This window comes from Neltuma alba, unplaced genomic scaffold, assembly GCF_004799145.2.
Source record: "Neltuma alba isolate B1F8T4 unplaced genomic scaffold, ASM479914v2 tig00013026_pilon, whole genome shotgun sequence".
Classification (NCBI taxonomy): Eukaryota; Viridiplantae; Streptophyta; class Magnoliopsida; order Fabales; family Fabaceae; genus Neltuma; species Neltuma alba.
In genome coordinates this window covers 9015-35912 of record NW_021637373.1, presented here as the reverse complement: position 1 = coordinate 35912, position 26898 = coordinate 9015, and the positions used below count along the sequence as shown (strand labels likewise).

At 36.9% G+C, this 26898-nt stretch overlaps 1 protein-coding gene and 1 pseudogene across 1 annotated transcript; both read right to left on the bottom strand.

The window, feature by feature from the left end:
- Positions 1 to 1422, bottom strand: LOC114733676 (cytosolic sulfotransferase 15-like). Its single transcript, XM_028921173.1, has one exon. It carries the CDS (start codon positions 1420 to 1422, stop codon positions 394 to 396), a length of 1029 nt encoding a protein of 342 aa, XP_028777006.1. The 3' UTR covers positions 1 to 393.
- Positions 1423 to 13242: 11820 nt separating this feature from the next.
- On the bottom strand, positions 13243 to 21747 carry LOC114733683 (uncharacterized; annotated as a pseudogene).
- Between the last annotated feature and the right edge of the window lie 5151 nt (positions 21748 to 26898).

The following is a 26898-nucleotide window of genomic DNA, read 5'->3' as shown; positions in this document are numbered from 1 at the left end:
TGAAAGCCTAATCGAATAATTGCATAAATTCAAAATTATTTAAAACACTCGAAATAGAATAAATTTCACAATCTATCAGACGATCACGCATACTAAATTTCATGTCTTACAAAATCCAACAAGAGAATTTGCTAAGGTACGATCCCATCCTGATAATCCACAAGCTCCAACCTGCATCAACATTCTTTTCCAAGTTGCCAATCTGAAAAAGTGTGAAGTGGCTCTAATGCAACGGCACAATTAGATGCAAGAAATGGCTTACAGTTAAATTTCAGTTAGTTCCAATGCTTCTGGTTCCACAGACAGACGCCTATGTCTTAAATTATCTTCTTTCAAAGACAGGCATAAATTAGAAGCCATGGAGCTTACCTGGTTGTAAAGAAATAAGAACAACTAAAAGGATAGACCAGACCCACCCAACTTCTCTTCCATCACTTTGGACAATTTCTCTATCATTGAAGGGTTAAAATGATTAACCCAATCTCCTACTTCACCTTTCCTAAAAAAGTAATTGTTTTCATACTTCTGCAAAAGTTTTCCAGTCTTGTTCACCTCCAATTCCTTCATCCTCTCAAAGCTACACAACTCAATAATGTCTTGAATAAGCCCATCACTTTCCTCCTTGGAATCGAATGGGAAATCCAAGAACTCGGCCACTCTTTTCAAGTAGAAGTTGATATCTCCTTTCAAATCCTCATACTTTAAAAACAGAATCTTGTTTGGCATCTCTCTACTTGCTCTCCAATAACCCAACATATGTGTCCAAAATGGCCCACCCTCATGGATCCCCTCCCAATACCTTTTCAGTGCTTCCTCAACTGATAATTTGGGTAAAGATGGTGGCGTGATTTTGTTTAGGTGAAACCAAAAGGACACAAAATTGTCAAAAGGGTTTCGACATATGTAGATTATCTTGCATTGGGACTTGGCGATTGAATCACGCAACGATTGAAATGGAACATGTGTACTAAAAAGTCTTGGTTCAATCACGTTGGAGAGGTCAGGGATCTGGTTATTGGCATAAAGATTGAACTCAAGGAAAGGAACAAGCTCATGAGCATTAGCAATGAGAAGAGGATGGTTATTTTGTGAAGGAGAGAAACGGCTACGATTCACAGTGGCAAAAGTAAGGGCTTTCAACCAAGTAGTACCAGATTTCGGCAAGGAAGCTATAATAATATCAGTATCTTTTGCTTGGAAGTGCTTTTGGAAGGAGCATATCGCTTGAATACTAGTTGGTGCAAACCAAATACCTTGGTAGAGATAAACATATGGGCTAGTCCATCCCCTCCTTTTGGGAAGTGAAAGAAGTAGTTCCTTACATTCTTGGCTAAGTTGCTCATATGCTTCATCGTAAGCCTCTTTCTCAAACTCACCATTTGATTGGCTTTTTGTGAAGGAAGTTGCAGAAGTTTCCGCCATTAAATCGCCCCTTAGGATATTCACTTACCCAGGAAAAATATATAGGCATATAAGAATTCAGCTCACAAGTTTCCAGGATGCACAGCACAGCTTGGCCACTGATTATAATTGTACGTAGTCTATTATTAGAATACGTATAAAATGAGGTACCGTTAGAATATAGGTGTCCACATATTGGGTTGCCAAATATTGAGAGAGAAATGATAAAATGATCTAGTTCTTATTATTGAATTTTAATAAAGTGATTGTACAGAGTCAACATATATAGTGCTAGAGAAGTTCAGACTTCATGACGTGTGTACAATGAGCTGGCTCTTAGTCGACTTATCTGACTAACTTCATAACAGTGAAACTAACAGAGGTTAGAGTTATTGCTCTCATCCCCCCTGCTTACAAAGAATAGGTTTTGAGTTTGATTGCATCATCAGGCAACTGAGTTTGTAAATAAACTCAGCTGATTATTTATTCCTAATTGAGCATATCATTCAGCATAGGTTTTGTCAAAACTTAGCAACCTAGTCATCTAAAACTTAGTGGCTGATGGAACTAGTGATTTTATTGCTCGAATAGTTTCAATAGTCAACTACACCCCTTTGTTAGGGAAAATCAAAGGGAAAAATGGAAAATGGTAGCCAACTAACCCTAGTTCCCGTTGGTTCAAAAGATAAAGAAGACCACAATCAGAATCCCTCCCTAACCTCCGAGGGGTTAGGTCTCTCCTCCAGTCCTAAGATCCTTCCTACCCTTTCCCTCCGCACAGCACCCTAGATAACCGTCTCCCCACTACCCTGATCTTCGTGGGCCCCTTCTCGTGTCCGCCCTCCTTCTCCTGGTGGTCCCCCTTCCTTACTTGGCACCCGGCTTGCAGGATTGGGTTTGTTCCTGGGCTGTCTCCTCCCGTATACCTGGCCCATTAGGGGGCCGGGCCCATCACTACCTTCCCCTAAAAGTCTCACCTTGTCCTCAAGGTGGAATTCTGGAAACTGTGCATTAATGAGGGCGCTATCTTCCCATGTGCTGTCGCATTTCGGTAGTGATTGCCACTTGATTAGGACCTGGGTACTGCCATCTGTCATTTTTCGTGCCTTGAGGACTTGCTCAGGTTGAACCTGTAACTCATAGTCTTCGGTCAAGAAACTGGGCAGGGTTTGTGCAGTCACCGTAGATGAGAGTGACCTCTTTAGCTAAGAAACGTGAAAGGTAGGGTGAACCCGAGCATCCACAGGTAATTTCAGCTTATACGCAACCTTCCCGACTCTCCGTAAGACTTCATAGGGCCCATAGAATCTCGGTGCCAGTTTCTCATTTTGCCTCTTGGCCAATTTCTTGAGCTTATAAGGTTGTATCCTCAGGTAGACTTTGTCACCAACCTGGAACTCAACATCTCTTCTTTTCTTGTCAGCTTGTTCCTTCATTCTAGCCTGCGTTTGTTTAAGATGGTACTTGAGTCTTTGGAGGGCTTTGTTTCTCTCCTGCAGCTGGGTGTTAACTTCTTCCACTAGTGAATCGTCATCCTTCCACTTGAAAATGGAGGGGGGATCTCTTCCATATAAAACCTTAAAAGGTGTGGCCCCCAAAGATTTGTTATAGGTCGTATTGAACCAAAATTCAGCCCATGGCAACATCTGAACCCACTTCTTAGGACTTTCTCCAACGAAGCATCTTAAATAAGTCTTAAGGCCCCGGTTCACCACCTCAGTTTGGCCGTCGGTTTGGGGGTGGTAGCCAGAGCTATACTTGAGAGTAGTCCCTGACTGAGTGAATAATTCCTTCCAGAACTAGCTTATGAAGACTCGGTCTCTGTCAGAGACTATTGATTTTGGGAACCCATGCAGTTTCACTATTTCTGCAACAAATCTCTCAGCTACATCCTTGGCGGTGAAGGGGTGTGAGAGAGGAATAAAGTGAGCATATTTGGTGAGTCTATCCACCACCACCATGATGGTATCATGTCGATGAGCCCTAGGCATGCCTATGATAAAATCCATGCTTATATCTTCCCAAACCTGTTGTGGAACTGATAAGGGCTGCAATAGGCCCGCTGGACTTGTGGCTGCATATTTATTTCGCTGGCAGGTTTCACATTTGGCCACATAGTCTTGTATATCCTTCTTCATACCTTCCCAGAACACCACGTCTGCCATTCTCTTATAAGTCCTCAAGTACCCCGAGTGCCCTCCGATCGGAGAGTTATGAAACTCCTTAATTAATCCATCAGTCTTGGGAGAACTCCTGGGTAGCACCAATCGACCATTGTACATGAGGCAACCATTCTTGAGAGAGTATCCCGTAGGTACGTTGGTTCCCAATAATACCTTTTGCCTGAGCTCATTCAGTTCTGGGTCCTTAGTCACCTCAGATTCGAAGTCTTCCACTCCAACGTATTGCCATAGGGAAAATGAATTAAGGGACAGGTTCGGTACTTCTTTTCGAGATAAAGCATCAGCTGCCCGATTTTCTTTTCCCGGTTTATACTGGATCTCGAATCTGTATCCCATCAGCTTAGAAATCCACTTCTTCTGGTCGGGGTCCATTACACGCTGCTCTAGTAAATACCTCAGGGCCTTTTGGTTAGTCTTGATAATGAAGGGTTGAACTGTCAAGTAGTGCTGCCACTTTTTTATGGCGAGAACAATGGCCACTAATTCCTTCTCATAGACTGATCCTTGCTGAGCTTTTTTAGACAGTTGTTGGCTAAAATAGGCAATAGGGTGTCCTTGTTACATGAGCACAGCACCGACTCCCACTCCACACGCGTCAGCTTCTATTTCAAATGGCATTTTAAAATCGGGCATGGTCAACACTAGTGCATTAGTCATGGCAGATTTGAGTTTCTGAAAAGCCGTTTGAGCCTGGTCTCCCCATTTGAAAGCGTTCTTCTTAAGTAAGGCCGTCAAGGGAGCTACTATCTTTCCGTAGTCCTTTATGAATTTCCGGTAGTATCCAGTGAGACCGAGAAACCCTCTCAAACTCTTTATGTCTTTAGGCGTTGGCCAGGAAACCATGGCTTCTATTTTAGCAGGGTCAGCCTTTACTCCCCCGGCCGTGATGATGTGCCCCAAGTATTCTAGCTGTTGTTGGCCGAAGCTACATTTTTTTACATTAATAACGAGTTGGTGTTGTTGGAGAATTCTGAGTGCAGTCTCTAAGTGCTCCGTATGTAATTCCATATCCCTGCTATACACGAGTATGTCATCAAAGAACACCAGAATGAATTTTCTCAAATAATCACGAAAAATGTCATTCATCAAAGACTGAAAGGTAGAAGGTGCATTTGTGAGCCCAAAGGGCATAACCAGGAATTCATAGTGCCCACTGTGCGTCCTGAAGGCGGTTTTGTGCTCGTCCCCGGTCCTGATTCGGATCTGATGGTATCCTGCCTTGAGATCCAGCTTGGAGAAAATTGTAGCACCTCCCAATTCATCTAATAGCTCATCAACTGCTGGGATAGGGTATTTATCAGGTATTGTAACTCGGTTCAAGGCCCTATAGTCCACGTAGAATCTCCAGCTGCCGTCTTTTTTCCTGACTAGTAATACCGGGCTTGAGAAAGGGCTGCTGCTTGGTCAAATGATGCCAGCTTCTATCATTTCCTTCACCATCTTCTCAATCTCTACCTTATGAGTGTATGGGTACCGATAGGGTCTTACATTTGGTACCTGCGCCCCCTCTTTGAGCATGATAGCGTGATCCTGGGTCCGGTGTGGTGGTAGTTTGGTCATAGCTTGGCACACCTCACTATACTTATCCAGGAGCTGTTGAATTTTTGGAGTTCGGGTCCCATCTTCGGGCTCCCTTTCCTGATGCAAGCCCATCACGTTGATTTCCAGCCAATACCCTTCAAACTTCCCTTTCAGTGCCCTTCGGCAAGCCTTGTAAGACGCTTGCATGTGTGTTAACGTGGGGTCTCCTCGCAAACATACCCACTCGCTCCCTGATTTAACCTTCATGTAGAGCTGTCCCCAATTTAATCGCACCTCTCCAAGGGACTCGAGCCAAGCTACACCGAGCACCAGATCAATATTAGCCAGGGGAAACGGATAGAATGTTTGCATAACGTTCAATCCCTGCAACTCCAGCTTCAACCTTTGGCATTTTCCATTCTCATATACACGTCTCCCATCCCCCACAGCTACAGAGTAAGTCGGAGTGGGTGTCACCTCCAACCCCAGTTCTGTCACCATGTGTCGGGCGATGAAATTGTGGGTGGCCCCACTATCAATCAGGACAATTACAGGCCTCCCGTTGATAGTTCCCTTCATCTTCAATGTCTTGTAACTCGAAATGCCTAACACTGTCACTTGGGAGAGTTCCATGGTGGAATACTCCTTCTCAGTCTTATCCTTTTCTAGTTCCTCAAAATCGCACTCTCGAATCTCTCCTCCTTCCTACTCGTCAACAACCATCACTTGGAGCTACTTGGATTTGCACTTGTGAGTGGGACCCCATTTTTCTTCACACTTAAAACACAGTCCCTTCTCTCTTCGACGGTTTATCTCTGCCTCAGAGAGTCTTCTATTCCCCCTGTGGTTGCTGCTTCCGGTGCTGGGTACTGCGCTAGGTGTCGCTGCTTGGTTACTAGCAACCTTAGAGGTGTCAAGTCTACGATTGTTGGTGACTCGCGTCCCTGATGACGGAGCAGGGCTCTTGGGATTTTCTGAGAAAGTCGAGAATTTGGGTGGGAGTGCAAGTGGGGGTGCCCAAGTCCTCGGGTTTTCCTTCCGGTACAGCTTGGACTCCTTTTTCTGCTTGGCCTTCTCCAACGTCAAGTTTCGGCCTTCAATCTCCGTGGCTGTGTCCATTAGGTCCTCTAGTTGATTGGGCTTTAACACCCGCACATCAGCCTTCACCTCTTCTTTAAGCCCATTCATGAACATGCCCATTAGTGAAGCTTCGGACACGTCATCAAGGGTTGCCGAAATCATCTCAAACGTCTCCCTATATTCAGCCACCGTCCCCGTTTGCTTCAGGCTGGTGAGTCTCTCGTGGTTGTTCCCAGTGTGCGACTGGTGGAAACGTTTAACCACACTCCGCTTGAACTCCCTCCAACTCGCTATCGGCGCTCGCATCTCCATCCACTGGAACCAGTTCAATGCTTTTCCCTCCAGTCCCACCACGGCAGCATCGAGTTTTTCAGTCTCTGGAACTCCATTGACGACGAAGTAGCGCTCCATCCGAAAGGTCCAGCCTATAGGATCCTCTCCATCGAATAGTGGCATTTTTATACGGCAGTACTTTTGTACTTCCTTCTCTCCCAACACCTCCGTCTCTCTGTTCATATGAGTCCTCCCTGCTTCCATCTCTGGGATTCGTTCACCCCTGTTACGGTCATCTCCCCCTCGATCCTCTCCCGTGTGTTCCGCCTCTCCTTCTGGTGTCCTTACTTCTCGGCGACCCTCATGAGGGGTCTCGGGTAATCTCTGGTTCAGTATACGAAGAATGTTTGCATTCTGCTCCTGTAGCTGAACAATGGTCCTTTGCATTAAGGATCGTTCCTCCCTCGCTTCCATATTGGACCTCTGCAACTCGCCTACTACCCGTCCCACTCCCTGCAGCTCGTTCACTGTCTTTTCCACATTTTCTAGTCTTGCTTCCATCCTTCTGGTACTCACCATTCACAGGGTCGACCCGCTCTGATACCAAAGATGATGGAACTAGTGATTTTATTGCCCGAATAGTTTCAATAGTCAACTACACCCCTTTGTTAGGGAAAATCAAAGGGAAAAATGGAAAATAGTAGCTGACTAACCCTAGTTCCCGTTGGTTCAAAAGATAAAGAAGACCACAATCAGAATCCCTCCCTAACCTTCGAGAGGTCAGGTCTCTCCTCCAGTCCTAAGATCCTTCCTACCCTTTCCCTCCGCACAGCACCCTAGATAACCGTCTCCCCACTACCCTGATCCTTCGTGGGCCCCTTCTCGTGTTCGCCCTCCTTCTCCTGGTGGTCCCCCTTCCTTACTTGGCACCCGGCTTGCAGGATTGGGTTTGTTCCTGGGCTGTCTCCTCCCGTATACCTGGCCCATTAAGGGGCCGAGCCCATTAGTGGCCAAGTTAAATAGCGAGCTACTAGAACCGAAAGAATAAAGAAAAAGTAAAATAAATGAATTAAACCAAGGGAGATTCACAAAGTTAAAGACCATGCACACGACCCCAAACAATCAATCACCAAAAGAATTCGATGGAAAATATACAATTAGCTATAGTAGAAAATTTCTAAACTGTAACAGTGAATAATGTGACAGCACCATGTAGATGGCAAATCCATGCATATTAATGAATATTGATCCATTTGATTTGCAATTTTTTTTTATTTTGTTGGTTGCTTCAATAAACAGTTAAGTAACTTTTCTTTTGTGGGAAGTGCCTACCTTGTTATTCATGGACGTTTTTTCTTTTAGCCTGCCACAAATAAATGAGGGTTGAAAATAAAATCTTCATTTGCAATGCAGTGGAGCCTCTTGAATAATACGAGTCCTTCATTCATTGGACACATGATGAGAACGAATGATTTTGTTCTCATCCATTTGTTGAATTGTGTGTAGGTCAAGTTATTATGACATGTGAAATGAAGAATGGGAAAAAGGGATTTGGCAGATAGGGTTGATTCTAGAATGGTCTGTGCTACTTTTTGAATGTGATGCAGTCTATGTTAATCTCTAATGCCTGCAGGAGTTAGTCTTGGTAATTGATATTTCTGTGCTTCTTTTAAGTTTTTTGACCCCACTTCTGTCAGCCCTCTGCATTGTAAACATATGCTTAGACCTAATTCTACTGTGATCTTTTTTTCCCTTTTCCTTTTCCCTTTTCTCTTTTCCTTTTTTTTTTTGGTTTTGCAATTTTCAGACCTGTTGGGCACTTTTAAGCATTTTGAGCTTAGCGAATATGATCATGCTTCTTGTATTGGTTTGATTGCCAAGGTCCAAGGACTTGATGCAGCTGAAAAGTACCTGAATAAAGTTCCAGACTCTTGGCGAGGTATGTTATTGTACAAAACCCTTTTAGCTCACTGTGTCCGTGCTGTCAATAGACAAAAAGCAGAGGCAGTTTTTCTGAAAATGAGGGAGCCATTTTTGCCCATCACTACATATGATTACAATCAAATGATCGTTCTGTATAAAATTATTGATAGAAGTAAAATAGCTGACATCTTACCATTAATGAAGGAGGAAAATTTGAAGCCATCTCGTCTCATATACAGGATCCTCATAGCTCTAAAATGTGAGTTGAAGGACACAGTGGGGATGGAGCAGGAGATTGAGGCTATGAAGTCTCAAGGTCTGCAACTTGATATTCACGTCCTGACAATCGTTTCTGTTCACCTTATATCTAAAGGGTTGAAAGATAAAGCACTAGTTATTGTGGATGAAATTGAAAGAGGAAACACAAGAACCTTAATTGGTGGAAGGATGACGCTACTATCCCTCTATGCTTCTCTTGGAAGGGCTGATGATGTGAGTAGAATTTGGACTGTCTGTAAATTGGACCCTACCATGAATGAGTGCCTTGCTGCCATAGCATTGGGCAAAGTTGAAAAGGCCGAAGCAGTTTTTGAAATGATGCTGGAAAAGTGGAAGAAAGTCCCATCCAAGACTTATACTGATCTTTTAGATGTTTATGTTTAGAATAACAAGATATCTGAGGGCAAGAAGTTTCTAGATCGAATTGTGGATGTTAAAGGCTGGGTTGGCCCTCTGATTAGGGATGGACTAGTAAGGCTCTATGTGGGAGATGCAGATGTGGGGAAAGTAGATTCAATTTTAACCAAGGTAGTTGAAGATAAAACTTCAGGGAGGAGGAGAGTGAGACCAATGTTCACCACATTTTTATATGCCAGGGAACTGTATGCAAAGCTTGGAGATAGACATAATACTGAGAAGTGGCTTTTTAGAATGAGGCAAAGTGGTTACAGAGGCCATCTCAGGCCTTATGAAATTCTGACTCAAGCATACATCAATGCCAAAACGCCCGCTTGTGGGCTTAGAAAAAGAATGAAGGCTGAAAATGTACACCCAAATAAGTCGTGTTCCTTGAAGTTGGCAGAAACTGAATCATTGAAGAGGGAGGTGTTGCTGTTCAAGAGCCCAAGAAAGTGCCAAAAGTCCTAGCTTAGCGGATGTGTTAGACTTCTTGAAACTGTACGAGATGCAGAGTCCACTTTTATAGATCGTGAAATGAATAAAGGACTTCTTGAAACTATGTTGTGGATGCTGGACGTGTTGTCCTCTAGGCAAGTGATATCTTCCTATTTTATAATATATTTTTTATATACAATTAAGGGATTTTATAATGTTTTAAGGGTTTAAAATACAAAAGATACTCATATTTTGAATTAAGAAAATTATATAAATTAACTGTTTAAAAGTGTGTTTTTATTATATTTTTATAATTTTCCTTTTAAAAAGTATCTCTACCTTGATTATATGGAATATCCTGTCAAGCAAAACATAGATTCCATGGAAACTACATTTGTAGTAGTCACTTGGCATTAAAAGAGAAAATTTTCAATTATCTAATTGAAAATTATCTAGCCAGAATATCTCTTATGTTCCACTATAAATTAAAGCGCTTGAATAATCAATTTCTTTCTGGATAATTCCTTTATCGTATTTTGAATTTGAATAAATATTTTATTCATATATTCATTATCCATTTAACTTTCCAAATATCCACATTATCATCTTTATCCTCTTTCTAAACCGGAACCCCAATTTATCTTACCACCATATCTTTATTCAAATGTGAAATATTATTCTTTTATCCAACATCATTTGAATTTAAAAACTCTTTCCTTTGGTTGTCATGAAGATCACACCAAATTAAGAGAATTCAAATTTAAAGTTCTATCAAGATTATAAGATAAAAGAAGATAAAAGATCAAGCTAGAAGACTCAATAGTTTCCTCATCCAACAAAGACAAATTCAAAAGCTATAAAAGGAGATTAAAGGAGCCTTGGAGAAGAACAAAACCATCTACACTACATAAGCACAAGCATACACTTGGCTTCCTTTGTGTCTAGTTGTTTTACATTCTTCTTTTTATTATTTTCTTTTTATCATTATGGTGCCATCTAGTCATATGTGCTGCTAGTCCTCTTTGTTCCTAAGAACAAGATGATGTGACTTGAGTTTTTGTTTCTATTGGGGAATTTGTTAGTTTTCATATTCCAATCCATGAGTTAAGGTTTTGCTTTCTTTCGTGAACTGATACTTGATTTGTGTTTTAGTTGAACAATTATATTTTGAAACTTTTAATGAATATATTTTCGGTTTTCTCATGATTCTATGAGTGTTTATCTTTATAGATTTCTATCTTGATTTGCATAAGTAGTTCATACTCGAGGATTTTTTATAGATAACTCTCTTCAAGGAACAAGATATAATTGTTTAATTGAATTCACAAGTCAAGTGGTTTTTAAATGATTAATTGAAAGATGATTATATGCTAACTCTCTAGATATAATTATTAATTAATTAATCACAACTTAGATGTTATCTAGGGTTTTTTCTTTTGACTTAGTAATTATTTGTATACAAACTCCTCATCCTTTTGAATCGTGATAGCCACTCATCAATATTCTCGGGAAGTACATCATTCTGATAAAGTCTTCATTCCTTTTGCTTTCCTTTACTTATTGTTATTTTCTTTTTATTTTTTGTCAATTCATTTTTTTTAAACAAATCAATCAATTTTCTTTTCCACTCCTTCCTTCTCTACATCATGTTTTTCTTAATTAAAAAGATTTTCAAACTTTTAACAAAGCCCCCACCTAGGTTGACCTCCATACTATATAGGGTTAATTTAGTTAATTAATTTGAGAGTTTACACGATAGAGAGATTAACGAGAAAACAGAAAACCACTAAAACCATGGTTTCTAAGGTGAAATTGAACATGGCTAATCGCAGTCTTTTTTCCATTTGCTTGTTTAATTGTTGAAACAAGGGGACTGATTATTTGGTATCAAAGCTTCGAAATTTCTGAGATAAGGTTGGGCATAAGTGGCAAATGGGGTTGCATGTGGTTTATTGTTCTTGCATGTTCAATTGCTGCTCTGTTTAGTGATAACCAAAACGGGGATAAGAGGAAAATGGCATCGGGTTCACTGGTTTTAGAGAGGAAGATATAGGTAAATAAATATATAAGCTTGGGTGGTGCTTATTTTGCCTTTTGAGATTATTGAGGCTGGTTCTAAAAATGTATGTTGAACCTGGATAATTTCCAGATTTGTCGTAATGTGAGGCTTCAGTTTCTTTAGTGTCCAAATCGATTTGGTTTATACTGGTTCGTGTTTATATATACTGAATCATTGCCTATAGATGTTGAAATCTTGTTTAGAGACTTTAAAATAAAGACTTAAATAACTTTATTGAAGCTGGAAAAATAATTACAGAATAGGGAAGCAGAAAGTGTAAAAGCTGAATCTGATTGGAATTCACTGCCCTATGTTGTTAAATGCTGACCAAATAATGTAGATGATTAAAAGTTTGCTTGAGGACCGGTTTACTTGATAGTTTTAATGCTGGAAAAGTTCAGAAAAGTGACAGGAGAAAGTAGGCATTTAATTATGCGTGTGATGCGACGAGTGACATTGGAAGTTAAGAATTGGTGTGAAGTTGCTGTTATATATGAGCATTTGGAGTGTTTGGGTTTAAAGTTTCAAGTTTAGGTTGGGACATTTTTCCCCCCAAGCAAGAAATTTCAGATTTAAAGAGAGGGCCGAATACACAAGGGGGGAGAGGCCAAAGGCTACTTTAAGATTAACTGGGAAAAAAAGAGAGTGCTGTTTGGTATTTTGAATGCTAAACAAGTATTCTAAGTTATTAAACTAGTTTAGAGACCATGAAACAAAGGTTTAAAACTATGATCTTGAGCCTGAGGTTTTAGAAGCTAGGAATTGACTTGAAATTTGATTTTTGAGGTTTGCTTGAGGTTTCTAAATGGTGGATGGAAATTTTAATGGGTGGATTAATGACCATGGGTGTAAAAGGATGAAATTGAATTAATATTGATGGATATCGGTGTGTTTAAGGATCTATAGGTAATGGATAGATGAATAGTTATAGTGTTCAAGTGGGATTAAGTTAAATCTGAAGAAAATTTTCAGATTAAAGCACTAAATGATTTCTCATGGGATGAAAGGTGTTAAGTACTTAAATGAGTTTAGCAAAGAAGCCATACAGTTCATATATGGTTAGATGAATTAATGAGTGCGAAATATTAAGTATCGCCATTAATAGGAGATGGTTGAATTGATTTGAAAATAGATTAGGTGTTGAAATTGAATAAACATTAGAGAAACTCTTTTAGGAGTTTTAGAATTTATTAAGAAAAATTGTTTGGGACAAAAGAGATTAGGAATGATACCCATTTACCTATGGAGTATATAAATATGAGAATTTTTTTTTTAAGAGTTACTAGTTAATATATGAAATAGCATGGTATCTCAAATATTTGGAGTCACAAAGTACTAGGATATTTCAAGTGTTTAAGATTATGTAAATATATATATCAGGGCCAATCATAGGGTTATGGTTAAAAATAATGTAATTGTATTAATAGCTTCGGAAGTCTATGAAAGAAATGTGGGGATTAATAAGATGAGGACTTGAGGAATGTCCTTATCAAAATGATTAGTTACTAAGTAAGGTAACTGTTTGAAGTTTCAAAAAAGAAAAGAAAACCTTTCTAAAGCTATATTATGAATAAGAAAAGTTATCTAATGATCAATATTAATATATTGAGTAATCAATATGAGAAGTTGGTTTACTAATTCTTAAATTAGGCTTCCAAACATTAGTAAATAGATTGGCCACAAAAAGAAGACAACCAAAATTCAAATCTCCATGAAATAAACGGATATTGAGACTTGTATGAAACACCTACTACCCACTACCGGTGGTAGGACAAACTGAAGCAGTTCAATTTCCCAATAGTAATATCTCAGCTCACCAAGACTCTGGTGCACAATACAACTAGCAACATAAGCCATAAATCTGACACTCCGTCTTCATTCTACAGAATCATCCCAACCAAAAAAAAAAAATCTCCATTCTACAGCAATAAGGTGACCTATACATCAGATGTGGAAACTACATCCTGAAATAAGATACATGTAAGGGGAAAAAATGAGACAACTCTAACCCTGGATGAAATTTTGCAGTTGTAAAAGGGGCCTCAGTTGAAGCAGCGTGTTTCTTCACGGAAAACTGAATTAGTTCCAGAAGAAAGTGCTTCAGCCAAATATCAGCGGCACATCTAGCACTGAACGGCAAGGATTACAAATAGTATAAGTAAGAGCCCCCCATAAAGATGAAGCTGCCTCTCAAATCAAAAGAATGGACAGTCTCCACGTTAAAGAATAAACAAGAATGAAATGGTTGAGCGTTTCAAGCTTTTGATCTCTTCTGCTTTTGAGGAATAAAACGGACTCCTTGCTTACGGAGCTCCAAGGTCTTCACCTTGCCATCCTCTAAGGTAACAGATATCTTTGAAGTTCCTTCAATTACATTAGTGACCGATCCCTTGTGCCTGGATAAAAAGAGAAAGAACACGTTAACTGTAATGCACATCAAACTTTAAGGATAATTGTGCTCATGCAAGCAAGACAAATTTCTAACGGAAAAGAATTCTACTGATTGAATCATTACAGGCAGGCATATCAAATTTTCATTTTTTTAAATAAAAAGATGCCCAATATATATGGTTTGCAAGGAATAACACATAATTATGTGTACATAATACTCTTTTTGCTTCTTTTTACATCTAGAAACTCATATGCTTAGAGAATAAAAAGGGCAAATAAAAAATGCAAAGGAAAAAAGATCTTCACAGTTTGGACCAAAAAAGTTCAGGGTATGCCAAGTCAACTTCAAGTTTTTTTATTTTTTTTGGTTGGCCTGAACTTCCAAAGGCAGAGAACAAACTAACCAAGAATTGTCAGACGTCTGATGGACTTCAACTCTCTTTCCAATGGCGTCTTTACCCAATTTCATCAATATCCAATTAGCACCCATGATTTCATCCATTGTACCATCTTGATGGGATTGTGCTACATCTTCATCCTCATTGTTCGACATTTTATCCATAAAAGGTGAAGGCCTCTTCCTTTTTGACCTCTGTCCCTTGATTGTAATCTTCTCATCCTCACGGTGAAGAGAATTTTGACTTTCAATGCTAGGTTTCTTAAATTTCAATCTCAGTAAAGGTTTAGAGTCTTTTGGCAAAGAATGTGATGGTGTATGATTAGCATTGTCATCTGTCTCATCTGCATCAGACCTGCCTTCTGACTGCTTCCCCAAAAACATCCTCTCACCTTGTGACATAGTTTGTACAGTTCCGTCTTGACCAGTCATTCCCTCACTACGACGCCTTCCAATCAAAATTCTAGTTCGCTCATTGGGACCAGATTCACTGCCATCAGCAATGTTGCTCCTAATGGAGCCTGAGTTTAATTCGGAAACTTCTGACTTAATTTTTGCAGGCTTTATCAAATTTCCTTCTCTTCCTGAAGCCTTTGAATCTTTTGATTGCCGAGAATCAACTCTATTTCCTGCAAGTTCCATGTACTGAAGTTATTATTTCTCTTAGGAAACTAAGGTAAAATGAAATAGATCTCCAAATACCCATGGTATAACAGAAAGTTCTACAGAAAATGTGTTGCAGAAATAAAACCCAAATATTTGTAACCAAACCCTACCTTTACCATCAGCATTTCTAGCTGTGCCATCATGTCTGTCTAACATAGACTTGTCTCCTTTCCCTGATTGGCTAATATCTTCATTGCCTGATACGAAATTTGAGCCAAAAAAGTCACACAAGGAAATAAAAATAAAAAAAAACCAGGGAGGGGGACTATCTAAAATTCAAGAACATAAATTTGGACTCATTTAAATGTAATAACAGGCATGTTAATGTGTAAGAAATAGTTAGCTATTAGCATGCACATGGGAAGCAAATCTAAATAAGAACTTGACCATAACCGACTTTCATTAACAATGTCCTAAAGTCTTCCATTCTTAAGTTATTAGGGAACAAAACGTGAAAAAGGATTAAACTTCATAGAGATACATACCATTGGTGCTGACAAGATCTTGATCTCTTTGGCAACTTGAAGTATCAGACCGTGGAGAATTAGTCATGTTAATTTTCCGTGGACCAAAATTATAACCAACTTCTTTCCCTTCACATTCTGATTCTTATCACCACTTTTTCCAGTATCCTCTTCACTATCAAGAGTTTGAGCCTTACTGCTCTTAATTCGAACAACTCTAGGTTTTCTCTCTTCATCACTGATCATCACCTCATCTACAAACTTCTGTTTCAAAGTCCCTGGCTGATTAGCATAACCTTCAGTTTGACTCAGGCTTCCACCAGCAGGTGAAGAATAAACATCAGGACCTTCATGTCTCTGGGATTGGATATCATCATCCAAACTATGCACAGATTTGACATCACTATGTCCTTCCAAACTTGGATCAGTTTTACTAGTCTGATAGTCCCTTTTCTTGGGATACTTTTTACTTGAACATTTCTTTGCATAATCTTTAGTCTTCTTTGGTGAGTGATCAGAGAAATTCTTCAGAGAGAACTTAAACGATCGCACAGATTCACTTTTTGCTTTTACAGGCTCACTATCCTCATCATCTGAATACGGTGAAATAGAAAATATTTCTTCTTGAGTTGGTAAACCAGCTGCAGCTCTCAAGCTGGCGATTAAATCTCTGTCAGCAATATCTCTTCTCTTCCAAAGTTCTTTGACAGCATCCTCGAGATCCTTGACCTGCAATAGACACAAACTATAAATACTCCATTGCAATGAGTTCCTTCCGCGAAAGGCACTAAGGAGACCCATTCAAGGCATACCAAATACCTGATAACATTCCCCACGACATGTAGGACACTTGTACTGTAGATTCCCATCCACTTGAAATTGAAGATATCTTTCATCACTGCAAAACTTTTCTATCAATAAACAACCTCAAGAAGCCCGTTGAACTGAGAAGACAATAAAGATGGTGCTTTGCAAAAAAAAGGCAAAATAGCAAATACTGACAACTCAAGGCAGTAGCTGTAGAAAGGAAAAACAAAAGATACGCTGCAAATACTGAACAAGCTGTGCCTCACAAGAGAAAGCTCACAACTTCCTATCTACAACAATAACGATAACAATTTCCTTTTATGCGTTGACTCCTCAATAACCTTCAAATACATGATTGCGCACTGAAAATTAAATAACTAATCCACTCACTACCATAAAATATTAGGACCGAAAGGATGAAAACTATCAAACTACAACATATTATAACATCATTGCTAGCATTTTGACATGAATAAATACACCGAACTAGTTATTCCAACTTGAAAATAGATAAAATAGTACTTTTAAACACAAGAATCTATTTGTTACATCAAATATTAATAAGAATAACCACTGCCTGTGGACAGGCATGTATAGACCCAAAAAATGCAACAGCCCATCAATCAAAATATATATCTGGAACTGCAAATATTACACAGCAAAATCAGGGGATCTCCACAACATTCTAAGGTTAATATGGGTAACCTAACCTTATATTATCGCACTGGCAGTGCACCCAACGCTGGCAAATATCACAGCAAACCATTGGTGTTGATTCTGAATCTCTATAGACCTACAAAAAAACCCAATGAAATCAGTCCACTTTCTAATTTATTCCCAGCCCATATGCTTTTTCTTGAGCCTATAACTATCCCAGTCCGCATCAAAGTCAAAAACAATCAGTTATAGATATGAAAAGGTGGCCAAAAACTTAAAACCAGAAATATTTAGTTATGCAAACACAACTTCATATTTTACAAAGACGGCAGGATGGAGGAAAAGCTGTATAGAACCCGATGTCAAACTACAAAGAAATATTTCAAAAAGGTTAATGTCTGTATACAAAGTGCTTCACACACTTCATTTGCTATATAAATCAAGGATAAATGAGAATGTATAACCTATAGCTAAGTTCAAGAATCCTAAAAATTACATAAGAATCCAGCAGATAAGTACCTTAGAGAAGTAAACCAAAATAATGTCAACAAAATTCCTACCAAAACTGTTCCATGTGCTTACCCCGTGGTAATTTTGAATGGATTATTTACCCAATGAAATTAACATTTTAATTCAAGAATCAATCAGACCAAATAATTCATATCTGATACTTCATACATCATACAGCATCACCAGAGTCCTCAGACTTATTGAGGATCGATAATCAAATGGCCTCTTTACATAGTCATAGTTGAACATTTTGAAAGTGATTCAATCAGAAAGGGACCGAAGGTAAATTTGACTCAGAACTCATGTTCCAACTCCTGTTTCTGAAGATAATAGCAAAACCAACGATCAGTACCTTCAGACAAACAGGACAATAGTTTCCCTTCACAAACAATCTTCCACAAGCATCACAGCATGTGTATCCTAGAAACCACCTAAAAAATTTTGGGAAAAAAAAAAAAAGGTAAGTCCAGGTCTCAATTTGAACATGCAGGATCTGCAGGAAGAAAAACCACTAACTACCCAACAGGATAAAAACGTAATAGATACATAAACCAGAGTATTCTTATAAACTTTGGAGAATGTATATGATGAAAAACATGATAATAAGATAGGGAAATTTGTGTGTAAAATAACAATGCGACTTGTCCTCCTTTAAATTTCTCAGACAGCATCAAGTACTAACTACTGGACTCTGTGACCTTGATGAAAAACAATAAAGGGAAAGGGGGAGGGAGAAGGAGATAGAAAGAAAGGGAGCGAAGATATAGAAAGCTTGAGGGGAAAACTGAAAAATACTCAGAATTCATTCAATACTTAGATAAGCCAACAGATCTAATCCCATAACCATAGGGCCACTTGTAGAGTCCTAGTCCTAATCCTAGTTAATCTAAGCTACTCAAATTCTGAATCTTTATTTAAATAAAAGAAAAGTCCTGATTCAAGACAATTAAATCTAAAAAATAATCTAGATGATTAAAATATCTTAATTTACATAAAACAAAGAATCCAAACAATCCTAACCCTAATAATGTTTCCCATCAGATACTTCACAAGTTGACAGAGTTTTAACTATCAATTTGGCTTCTAAGGGCGTGTTTGGAATTAAGAAAAAGCACTTTTAATGCTTTCACACAAATCAAGACAAAACTACTCTCATGGATTTACTTTGTATACCGTGAAATCACTTTTAAAACAAACCACCCCCTAAATATATCATTGTCAATTTCAGTCTTTGATATCCACGAGTTTAAAAGGATATCTTTTTTCAATTTATTTACTCTTTTTTGTTTAGTTGTCCTATTTAATCCACTAATCTATAAATTCTGCAGGAAGTCAATTATGTGGCTCAAGTTGTAAAGAGTGTAAAGTACGATATTATACACTAAAATGTGTGTCTCAAATGGTAAATTAGTCATGACAAAAGGGTTTAATCATAAGAACAAACGTTTGGAATGCCAGAAATGAAGTATAAAACAAAGGCAAATCGCTACCTCACACTTAGACCATTTCCAGGAACATTGGATCCACAGCTGTGACACCTTGTATGTTTTGAGCACAAATAAGGCCCAGAACTAACATTCTGCATTATCCATAATGCACAGATTAAATGATATAACTAGATATTGAGATCGTTGGTGATATGTGATGCAGACTCTACCTTGTGAGGAGGATGTAGACAATAACAATGATAAGCACCATCACACCTTTTACAAAACATGAACTTACTTGGATCTCCTGTCCTTCTACAAGCCTGGTGGAAACAGATAGATCATAAGACTAGCATTAAAAACAAAACAAAAAAAATATTGCAACATCAGAGCACTGGCCACTTAACTGCTAAGAATCACCGATATTCAATTAATCATTTAAGAGCTGTAACAAACCAAAATGAAGAAGGCAGCAATTGATATCATTGTCTATGCAACTTCAAAAGCAGGAACATGAGAGTAATTATAAACCCTTTAAACTAGCACAATAACAGGATGTGGCACAGAGAGGGAACAACAACAACACCAGCCTGCCACAACAATCACTCGTAAGTAATCTTACTGTCTGATCACATTTTTCCCCAATAGAACCACTGTCCGATAACATGGACAGAAGAACATTGCTGAGTGTAAAATTTTTCATGGCTATATTTTCACGTCCATAATTCAATCAATGTCTAGTACTGCACTGTATAATAATTTTAAATTAAAATTGAAGAATCATCCATAACAAATTCATTCAAAGATGCATCAGCATGTGCACCACCAAGCCAATATAAAATATAACTCGCATTATATGGTAAAATAGATCTCCTAATTCAACTACAGTGATGAAAACAATTTATACCTCTAGTTTTATTTATATTAAACATCCAAATTTCACCTCCGCTGTGATAGTTACATAAGCAAAACTAAAAATCCGAGCTGCATACTCAGGCTGTTTAGAATGCACAAATACCACTTCATCAAGCTGAAAACAAGAAGCCTTATCCCATTAGGTGACGTAGGCTACATGGTTTGAATCAAACAAGGATTAAATATTCAACTTGGTGTCAATGAGGGTCAAACATGATTTCATTCCATCCAGGGTAACATGAAAATATTACAGCAAAACAGTAAAAAATCCAGATTATGGGAGCAAACAATCATTTTTCACCTACAAAGTCAAAAACAAACAAGTCTCTGATACAAGGTAACATGAAAAAAAGACAAGCTCACCAGTACTGCCCATCACGTATTACCTCACAAATTCGGCAAGCACGACAAGTCCATGAACTCCAATGAAATAAATCTAAAATAAAGATCCAGAGAATGAGAATCAACAATAAATACTTGGTGAATGGTAATAAATGAAAGCTGGACCGTGTTAGGATATGGGCAGATATATCTTCTTACCTCTATGTTGAGCCCAACTTCTTAAGCAGCCCCGATGGTATTTCTTGCCACAACTTTTGCATGAAAGCATTTTTTTAGCCCTTTCACTCCCTTCATTTTCAACACGATTGCACATTCGGCAAAAGACTTTGACATTCAAATTCCCATGCTCTTCTCCAGCAAGATTTCCTGATGCGTCCTATTTATATATATAATCACATTAATTAAAAAGAAGAAAGCATTCCATACGCTATAGCACATAAGAGTTTGATTACACACATTAAAAATTTAACATATGCGACTTAAGCTTATATGAAGTCTCTTAAAATTGCATGCAAGATCATTTATTCCACCATTTTGAAATCAGAAGGGGCATAAAAAATACTACTAATGTCAGATAGTGACTACAAGTTTCCATTCTTCAACTTTAACAGGACACATTCAATGCAAAAAAAAAAAAAAAAGTATCAAGCTTTTTCCCCTCTTCAGCATGTCGAGGACCAAAGCAAAATAAGAAATTTAATAGGCCAAAACAGAACGCCTACTCTGCCCCACCCATTGGATTGTCAGCATCGAAATTAAATTACTAAAATTATAGAACCTCTCACCCACATGTATAATTCTTCTGTAAACTCCCATCAGTCAAGATTTGAGTGCAAGGAAATCAAATTAGTCAGAACACGTGGTGGACAAAAAAGAAAATCAAATTTCACATTTTAGCCCGCTAAATTTCAAGAAACGTAAGCAAAAGCTACAACATTAACAATCCAAACACTAACGAAAAAATCAACCCAGAAATCGCCCCCAAAACCTCACCACCGCATCCCCGGACTCAAACTGACGGGCGTACTCCTCGGCAGCAATCATCGCGGCAGCCCCCTTCCGCTGCAACGCGACCCTTTTAGCCTTAGTTGACACTGCCTCGTCCACCTCATCAACAACCGGGACCCCATCAGCCGCCGCCGTTGACTGCAACTGCCGCTGAGGAGGCGGCGGCGGCGGCACAACCTTAGGGACCACGACTTGCACGGTCCGTTCCCTTTCTGGAGCCCTAATTCCCAAAGGGTCCTTGAGAAACTCATCGATTCTTGCCACATCGTCCAGGAACTCATGCTTGGCCTTCGATGTATGCAGGGCGCGAGGAAACCCTAGCGAGCAGAAGCAGATTCGGCGACTGAAACACCAAAATAAAACAGAAAAATGGAAACTTTGTGAGATGGAAATGAAAAGGAGAAGAGGGAGATAAAGAGCAAGAGTTTATATTGTAGAGAAGGCGCGAGAAGAGAAGTAACCATGTAATTGGGCAAGCAACGTGAAATGCCATATTGAGGGATTTAGATTTGAATTTTGATGTTTAGGGGATCGTCCCCCTAAAATTACTTCGCCTTAATAATTTTTTTAAAAAGCAATAAAAATAAAAATATAAGTGTCATGAGACGGGACGAGGGAAGAGTGGCCGCTGTGAGCGTCTCAGGGCGAAGGCGGAAATAGGAACAAAGGATTATGATAGATAAGGATATCAATCACGACAGGCGAGAAGTACGTTCAGTCATGGGCTTCAATGAGCCCAAAACAGAAGCCCAATAAAAACGTCAGGCCCATTTTTCAAAAATTCTCGGACCCATCGTCCAAAACAAAGTTCTACTTGCAGTTGGGAGTTTGGAGACTGGGTAGATGAAGAAATTGAGGCCTTCATTTGGTGGTAAATTTGCAAATAAAGGTATCATTTTATGCCATTTTATATTAAATTATATTTTTAGAATTAAATTATTCTTTTTAATTTTGTTTCTCTTCATTTTATGTACTACTCCTCTGGTCCTTAATATAGGACCCATTTAACTAATTTGATTAGATTAAGAAAGTTAAGTAAGTTAGTTAATTATAAAAATTGTGACATGTTTTTCCTAAAATACCATAATCATTTTTCTTAATACCCCTCTCTATCTTCTACTTGATTATGGTTGATGGAGCATCCATAGGGGTAATTTAGAGAAAATTGATAAATATGAGAAATGGATCTTATATTTAGGACCAAAACCAACTTAGTAATTGAATCCTATATTAAGAACCGAAAGAGTACTAAATAAGTTGATACTATCAGATGACTTCAGTACATTTTGCTGAATTGGGAGAAATTTGAACCAAAAATATGCTATTGAGCCTAAACTTAAAGTGATCAGGCCACAAGGCCCACCCTACCTAATAAAACTCATATAACCTCAAAAAATACAAATAAAAAGTCCAAACAAAAAATTTTCAACCTGGCCATAAGTCTCAACAATAACTTGATGTTGGCATCACTATAATATATTACTTTCAGTCGTAATTATAAAACTAATAAAATTATCATCACGATTATGCATTACTAATGTATAATTGTGATGATAACACTTTTTAACCGCGTGCAAACGATCAATTATAACAGCTCTAAAATCAAATCTAATGAACTCAAGTTGAGAAAATAGTAATTCAAAGGCTACTGATGTATAGACGGCAAGGCATAAGCTCATAGCTTAGATTTTGATATTACATGTTCATGAGTATTGTCAAAAGAGACTCACCCAACACATTTCCAAATATCACTATTGATTGGCATCGAAATCAATTACCATCTCAGGCTATAAGCTTCACATCACCCACAAATATAAAATTCATGATAAGACCACTTTTTTTACTGAGTGTTGTGCTCATTGCTTCAAAATGGTAGTTAGTGTGTTAGCTAATCAAGTAGCTTTAGAAGCATGTGTACAGACACACAAACACCTTTCTTAATCATATTTAATAAAAGAATGTAATTCCATTTCACACCAGCAATTACGAGGTTTATTTTCTATACACTTGGTAGTGATATGATATGTGTGCTTCCAGCTTACAAAATGATCAAAAAGCCTGAACTCCAAAAAAGCTAATTCTCTTAGCATCTCTGCTTGAAGAACGGGAAATAAGAAGGAAAAATCTCACGAAAAGATTATGAAAATTACTAATATCAAATCAAGAATTCATGCAAAAATGAGCTATTGGTTACAAGTTAAATGTAGTCAAATCTTGTTAAAAACAATCCTAATTCAGGGTTTAGTAATTTTCAAATTTTTTTTGTAGAATTTTCCGTAAAAAATGGTAGGATTACCTCACTAACAGGGGGGAAAAAACAAATATTATCAAGATCAAGGTTTTTTTTAAATGTCCTTTCTAATCATTTTTGGTGAAACTATAAATTTGTTTAACATATATAATTAATATAGATAGTTTGAAAACAATAATAAATTTGAGGAAAAAACTAGATAGGGATTTTATATTGATGATTAAAAAAACATAAAAATAGGTCCTATGCTTAAAATTGGAGGGTGCTTTCTATTTGTCAAAATAACCAATTTTCATTTTATCCTTTTATTTTGTTCCTTTCTAATGTGTTCCAAGCAATCCCATTAATCTTTCCAATCTTGTCATGCAGCCGTTATGCATCAGCCGCCACCACAAAGTAGGGGTGTTCAATTTGTCCCGTCCCGGTCGTCCCGTCCCGGTTCCGGTGAGTTCGGGACGGGACGGGACGGGACAAAAAAAATTTCGGGATGGGACAAGTACGGGATGGGACAGTGACTGGGACGGGACGGGACGCGGGACGGGGTTGTCCCGTCCCGGATATTTTTTTTAAAAAAAATTATTTATTAATAATTATTATTAGATTATTCAATTTACTTATTAATAATAATAATTATTTTTATAGTGATTTTTAACTCTTAGTTGTAATATTATCTCAACAATATCTCCTTCCTCAATAAAATAATTCATAAAGCCATTATATAGTGTTTTTTTTACAGTATTATTTTTACACATTTTTTATACTATATAATTGAGTTTTTTACATAATATTTTTATAATGTTTTTATCTTTAGAAGCCTAACAAAAATAAGCATTATAACATAAAAAAATTTCATATAAAAAATTATAATTTTTTTTAAAAAAAAAGGGGAGGGAACGGGACACGGGACTAAAACCCTGTCCCGTCCCTGTTCACCGGGACGGGCCTGTCCCGGTCCTGTCCCGTCTCGTGAGCACCCCTACCGCAAAGTAACGGTAGGAAGTCAGTGTGCCAAACTGCAGATACAAACGGACGAAGAAGAAAAGTGACAAAGAAGATGCGAGTAAAATGACACATAAGGATCCTAACTAAGTTAAAGTAGCAAGAAACAAAATAACCCTTCATGAGAGTCTCCCTTTACACGCTTTTTGGTTGGAACTTGGAAGGTTTTGGAAGAAAAGCGGAGGGCGGGGATGAGAAACTGTATATGGTTCTGAAAAATGGAGAGTAGGAGAGGAAAATTTTTTTGTCTTTAATGCTTTTCTCCTCTTTTTCTACTTTTTTTAAATTTGGAGTTTTTTTTGAAGAGGAGAGAAATACTATGTTTCACCGTAACTAAATTACGCATTTCAGTTTTAAAATATTTCAAGTTTATCCTTTTCAATAAAAAAAACTTTGTTTAACTCTTTCAGCAAATATTCTTTTTAAATTTCAAATTTATCCTTTTTAGTAAAAACATTTTCAAATGATATTTAATAATGATCATCTAATATTTTTATCATGATTGTACTATTTTTCTTAATATAATATGACAAGTATATATTTTTATGACACATATATTTGATATGATGATATAATATTTTTAATGATATTTATATATTTATAAGTATATAAATATTTTATACATGGGAGATAACTGTTTTTTTATATTCATAAATTGAAAAAAATAATATTTTTGATATAAATATAGAAATAAAATAATAAAAAATAAGGATATATTTGTCAACTTATAATTAGTTTTCCTTCTCTCCTCTCCTCTCCTGAACCAAATAGGAAACGTTTCATCTCCTCCATTCTCCTCCAACCAAACAACACTCATAGCCTTCCCCTCACCTTCACCCTCCTCTCCTCCCCTCCCCTCCTTTCCGTTAAACCAAACAGATTAATATTTTAACATACAAACGATGAAATATATTTTGTCTTAAATTTTTAATACGACTTCTGGTTTTTAATATAAAAATTAGTTAGCTAATTTAAAAAAATTTAAAAAAGTTAAATAAATTAATTTAAAGTACTTATATTTATGTTTTTTTTTCAAATTGACTTGCTTGACTTGTAAACTAATATATATAGCCAATAATATATATATCTATATAAGTTAGATATGTCATATAACATATGTTATAATTAAGTATTTTTTAACTTTGAGGGTATTTGGATTAACTTTTTAAAAGTGATTTTATAGAGTACGAAATATGTATGTGAAAAGAATTTTGTTTTGGTTACTTTCTTTTTTAAATTTCTCAAATTAATCAACTAGGTTTTTTTAATTAAAACTGAAAGTAATATGTTCTTAATTTATTTTGCATGTTTTTTTTTATAATTATCTCTTTATTGGCGTTTAAACGAGGAACGTACCTTTAACCTGTGCAATACTGGTTTGAAGTTGGTTTGGAGATTGTGGGTTGTTTAGGTTGTTTTTAGTACAACCAACTTCTGGGAAAAAAAGGTCAGATGTGGCTGGAAGCTTAAATTTTTAGCTTCTCCCGTGGGACAGAAAATAAGGATATTTAAGTGGGTCTTATTATAACCCAATAATTTGATGGTTTTTTTTAGAAGAAAACAATTGATTAATAAAATTTGATTAATTGGTAAAAAAAACTTAGGTCAAATTGCTATATCTATTATATCAAGTTCTCCAATTATGTATGGACATTGTTCTTTTTTGTTTCATGTGAATTTATAATTAAATGCTAATATTTAAAAAACAAGACAAATTGCTATATATGATTGGAGAACTTCATACAATAAATATAAGTAATGTGATATAAGTATGTTCTAATTTAATTTATTATTTTTTTCTAAAATTTATCAAATCGTATATGTATGATATATTTCTGTTGCTCCTTAAGATAAGACTCTAATAAATTAACTTGAACATATAAAAATGCTAAATAAATTATTAATTTTTAAAAAAATGATAAATATAAATATTTATAAGAATTTATATAATTTTCTTAATCTTTTTTAGATTAGTCGATTAAGTCTTGTATAAAATTTTATGTCATTTTTAATCATTTTACATCAAACTTACTTTTATAATTCATTTAAACAAGTTTTAATTTTTTAAACTGATTTTTTATAAACAATAATGTAAAGATAAATCATACGACCTCCGATTCTTAATATAAGGTCTCATTTAAATTTTTTGAGGTCTTAATTATAAGATTTCAATTCATTTTGTCTCTCATATTTATGTATTCTTTTCCAAGATAATCCCTCTAATAATGGTAATTCTAACTAATAAACTTGATTTAATGATATTTTAAGAAAGACAATGTTTATTATTACAAATAATTAACTTAATTTATTTTTTAATCTCCTCAAATTAGTTAATTGACTCTTATAATTATAACAGGGAGTAATTTTACACTAATTAGTCTTTATATGCAAAAATCAGATGCAATAAAAATTAGTCTTGCAATTGCTCATCCAAACGCATCCTAAATTGAGTGAAAAGTTGGAATCTTATTGATGGAAGTACACGAATCTCTGAGACTCTGAACATGAAAA